Source organism: Seriola lalandi, unplaced genomic scaffold (assembly GCF_002814215.2).
Source record: "Seriola lalandi dorsalis isolate HSWRI2012SDOR001 ecotype SW California unplaced genomic scaffold, Sedor1 jcf7180002054721, whole genome shotgun sequence".
Classification (NCBI taxonomy): domain Eukaryota; kingdom Metazoa; phylum Chordata; class Actinopteri; order Carangiformes; family Carangidae; genus Seriola; species Seriola lalandi.
Genome location: NW_019525274.1, coordinates 191,212 through 194,860, shown reverse-complemented (window position 1 = coordinate 194,860; position 3,649 = coordinate 191,212). Strand labels below are relative to the sequence as shown.

Genomic DNA, 3,649 nt, shown 5'->3' with positions numbered 1-3,649 from the left:
TTGAAAACATAATGATGGGTGGAAGGGATGCAGAAAAAGTAGTGACCTATAACACTTTCATGTATCACGGCTCTTCTGGCTCCCCAGTGTTTGATGCTCTTGGCCGAGTTGTTGGTTTGCACTCTGCAGGATTTACCTACGATACCAGTATGTTCGACCCAAAGCGTAAAGAGAGTGCGATAGAGTTCGCCCATCCTCTGCTTACTATATTTAAAAAGTTTGTGGGTAATCTGATGGAAAAGGAAAAAGAGCAGCTGTTGACGAGAATTGAGAAGGAAGCGGAGGAAAACAAGCACCTAAAAGAGGTACTCAAGGCTGAGAGAGCAAATCATGAGGAGCCAATGGAGACAAATTAGGTATAAATTAGCTTCTCCAGGAAGTCGCTAAACACATCTGGCTTGACTTTCTTCCTGTGCTGAGACACACCTGAGAAAGCAACTGAGGCCAGCCAGCCTTTGCTTGTTTTCTATTTTATTTTATCTATCTTATTTTAAATGTTTTTACTTATTCTATGCCTCTGTAAACCTCTTTTGAAATGCTTTGTTTTTGTGTTTTAAATGAAATTCCAGGCCATAAACATATTTGTTCTTAATGTCTTGCCTGGTGTAAAATAAGGGTTAAATAAAAGTAAGAACTATATATCATGTACTTAAGGTCTTTTTTATATAATTCTTTGCCTCTGTAAACCATTTTGAATTGCCTTGTGTCTGAATGTTTTTTTGTTAATAAACTTGCCTTTGCATGGAAAAAATGCAGATCCCTCATTCATTTAAATGAGACCACTGCGAGAGTGGCCAACTAACATGGAGACCCCCGGTCAGCGAGCCAATGTAAAGACAGTAAGGTGTCCGTATGTAAGATGCGTTACTTCCTTTTTTGCCACTAAAGTAAAAAGGTAAATACGCTACTACTTTTATGGTTAATGCTAACGAAAGACTGTAAGCAGATGTGTATAAGAGACAGCAACTGAATAGCTTGGCGCCACTCGAGTTCAGTAAGGAAATGTGGTCTGAAGTCAGCTTCCAGTTTGGTGGTTCCTAGGAAAGAGAAACTTAACTGATCTGTATTATCATTGTGTTTTTGAGAGGGAGGGGAAAGGATATTAGGATAAGGATATTAAAAATGGGACAAAGTGGTGACAGGCAGAAGAAACAAGGAAGGACAAAATGTGTGAAGGAAAGTAAAGGAAAAGCACAGGCACATCGCAGTAGTGTGAATGGGTTAAACATAAAGAGCGGGAAGCAAAAGGTTGGAAATTGCGACATAGATTAGTTGTCTGATTTGGTGTGTGGTAAAAAGGATCTGACTGCACTGCCCAATGCCCTTGACACTTGTTTGTTACCAGCCCATAATGTGTGCTGACAGTGAGTCATTTCCTCGTTTATTACACATTTAGCAAATTTGACTATGTCCTGAACTTGGATCTTTATTGTTTATCTGTTGTAGGGAGTGAAAATCTGCGCTCCTTTAGTCCCCAGAGCCTAGTACTGCTCTGTAACCACTCCCTACGAGTTTGGGTGAATTAAACACATCACAGTCTGTTTGTGTACTGGATGCCAAGGTGACTCAACTCTCCCCAACCAGGATCTCTTTGGAATAAACTGTGTATAACTTACTCAGTGGGCTGGTAGCAACATGTCCTTATCAATGTCAAGGTGCCACTGAATTGTCTTTGTTTGATAAAATGAACATCAGTCAATTTTTTAATTTGAAAATTAGGTGTAAGATGTGAGTTAGCCAACCCCTGTTAATTGCTTAAACATGTCATCTTAACATCAACTAATTTTATTTTTGTGATGTTAGGTGAAAATGCCTTCCAAAAAGAAAAAGACAGGAAGGACAAAGAAAGTGAAGAAAAGTGTAAGTAACCATTTCTGTAATCAAGGCTTAACAAACATTTATCATCTTTGATATCTGTGACTTGTGTAGCCTTAATTTTGGTTAAAGTTAAGCCATACTTCTTATGCGGGTATCTTTTCTATTCAGAAGTAGCCACAGCATGTCTAACTGATTTGTTTGTGTATGCATGTTTTTATTAGGACGATCCTGGCAGCAGCAGTACAGAGAAAACACAGCTAGGTGGAGCTACAGCCTCTCAGGTGAGCTCTCTGGCATTGAGAAATGGTTTCAGGTTTATGAGGTGATTGAATAACTTGGAGTTTTTACATAGAGTGGGAACAAAATATTAGAAACACGATATATAACACAGTCCAGCACGACACCACCATCCACTCTGACCTCAATGATAACATAAAGTAGAATCGTCACCTTTTTGACAGTGTCAGCGAAAGTAGACTACATATAAGTATACAAGTTTTCCTTTTAATGCAATCACATTCATACAAAACACAAGCAAATGGCTCTTATATTAAAGAGAGATAGCCATCCACAAAAAGAAGTTTGGTAGGTTTTAAATGATAAGACATTACAGTTTAAAATGAAGACAAAGAATTATTTGAGTAATTTAAAATCAATTAGTTGCTCCTCGTGCATGAGCACAAAATGCAATAAGAAGCCGCTCTTGAAATCATTGTGCCATTTTGCTACTGGTGCTACTACTTTGAACATTTCATGAATGAGGTTCATGATGTTTCAACATTAACTCTAAATCTTTTTCTCATTTTGCAGAATGCCACAGGCTTTCAATGGAAAGTGAAGGAAGAGAATGGCTTTGACGTGAGTAGACTGTGATGCACAGAATAAGCAGCATTTTTATCAGAACAAGGGCATCTAACCTTTGCTTTGCTGCTGATTTCCTGCAGGGCGAACATTCACATCATTTCACAGTGAAATTCAGTCGACATGGCCCTAAGGAATACACCGTGAACTGTCATCAACCTTGCACGGTGCTCGAGGCAATAAAATCAACTGAAAAATACAAGGAGAAGGTTAAATGTGCAGATGCAAACATTATAATTCAGCTGGGTAAAGAGGATAAGGAATCTATTGTTCCAACACATTTCCCTTGTTCTTGTATCAGTGATGATGAGTGTCTGATCATATCATGTAAAAAAGAAACGATCGAAGAGGCCCAAGACCAACAGAACAAAATAATTTATCCAAGAGACAGATATATAGTCTTCTTCATAGATACAAAGGGAGGCGTGAACACTGAAACAAAGAAGCTTTTTAGAAGCAGTGCTGTCAAAAAGTACAAGAATGTCTGTGTTTATGGAGAGAAGGGTATGACTGTGGAAGCAGCTCTGAAAAGAGACGGTCGCTTCAGTGATGACCTCAGCAAATTTGAACTGTCTGACAATGAGAATCCAAATATTCTCACTGACTGTACAGTAACAGTTGACAACCTTGATCACAAAACACTCAAGATACGTCTTCCACGGAGCAAAAGCAAAAGTGATGAAAAACAACAGGAAAAGGAAGGTGCATCAAATAATTTACAAAACGAGCATGAGACAAGGTCAGTCGAAGATGTAGTGAAGCAGAGTGGAGTCAGTGTAAAAAGAGCAGTAGAAAAGTCGGGCAGCGACAACACAGACGAGATTTATGAGATACTGTGCCAGCAGTTTCCAGATCTGAAAAAATGGATGGAGGAAAGATTCTCTGGTAATTCGTATCAGGAAGAATTGACCCTGAGGAAGGAAGACTTTGGAAAGATCCAACAGTCTTTTAGCGAAGTTCACAGAGTCAG

General features: G+C 38.9%; 1 protein-coding gene across 1 annotated transcript in view; it reads left to right on the top strand.

Moving 5' to 3' along the window:
- LOC111668170 (uncharacterized) overlaps positions 1–3,649 on the top strand; it is a 9,082-nt gene that overhangs the window by 1,002 nt on the left and 4,431 nt on the right. Inside the window, exons 3-6 of the mRNA XM_087178729.1 lie at positions 1,804–1,860; positions 2,040–2,099; positions 2,629–2,676; positions 2,763–3,644. Of these exons, the coding sequence (XP_087034855.1) occupies positions 1,810–1,860; positions 2,040–2,099; positions 2,629–2,676; positions 2,763–3,644 (1,041 nt within the window). The 5' untranslated portion in view covers positions 1,804–1,809. The remainder of the gene's footprint in view (positions 1–1,803; positions 1,861–2,039; positions 2,100–2,628; positions 2,677–2,762; positions 3,645–3,649) is intronic.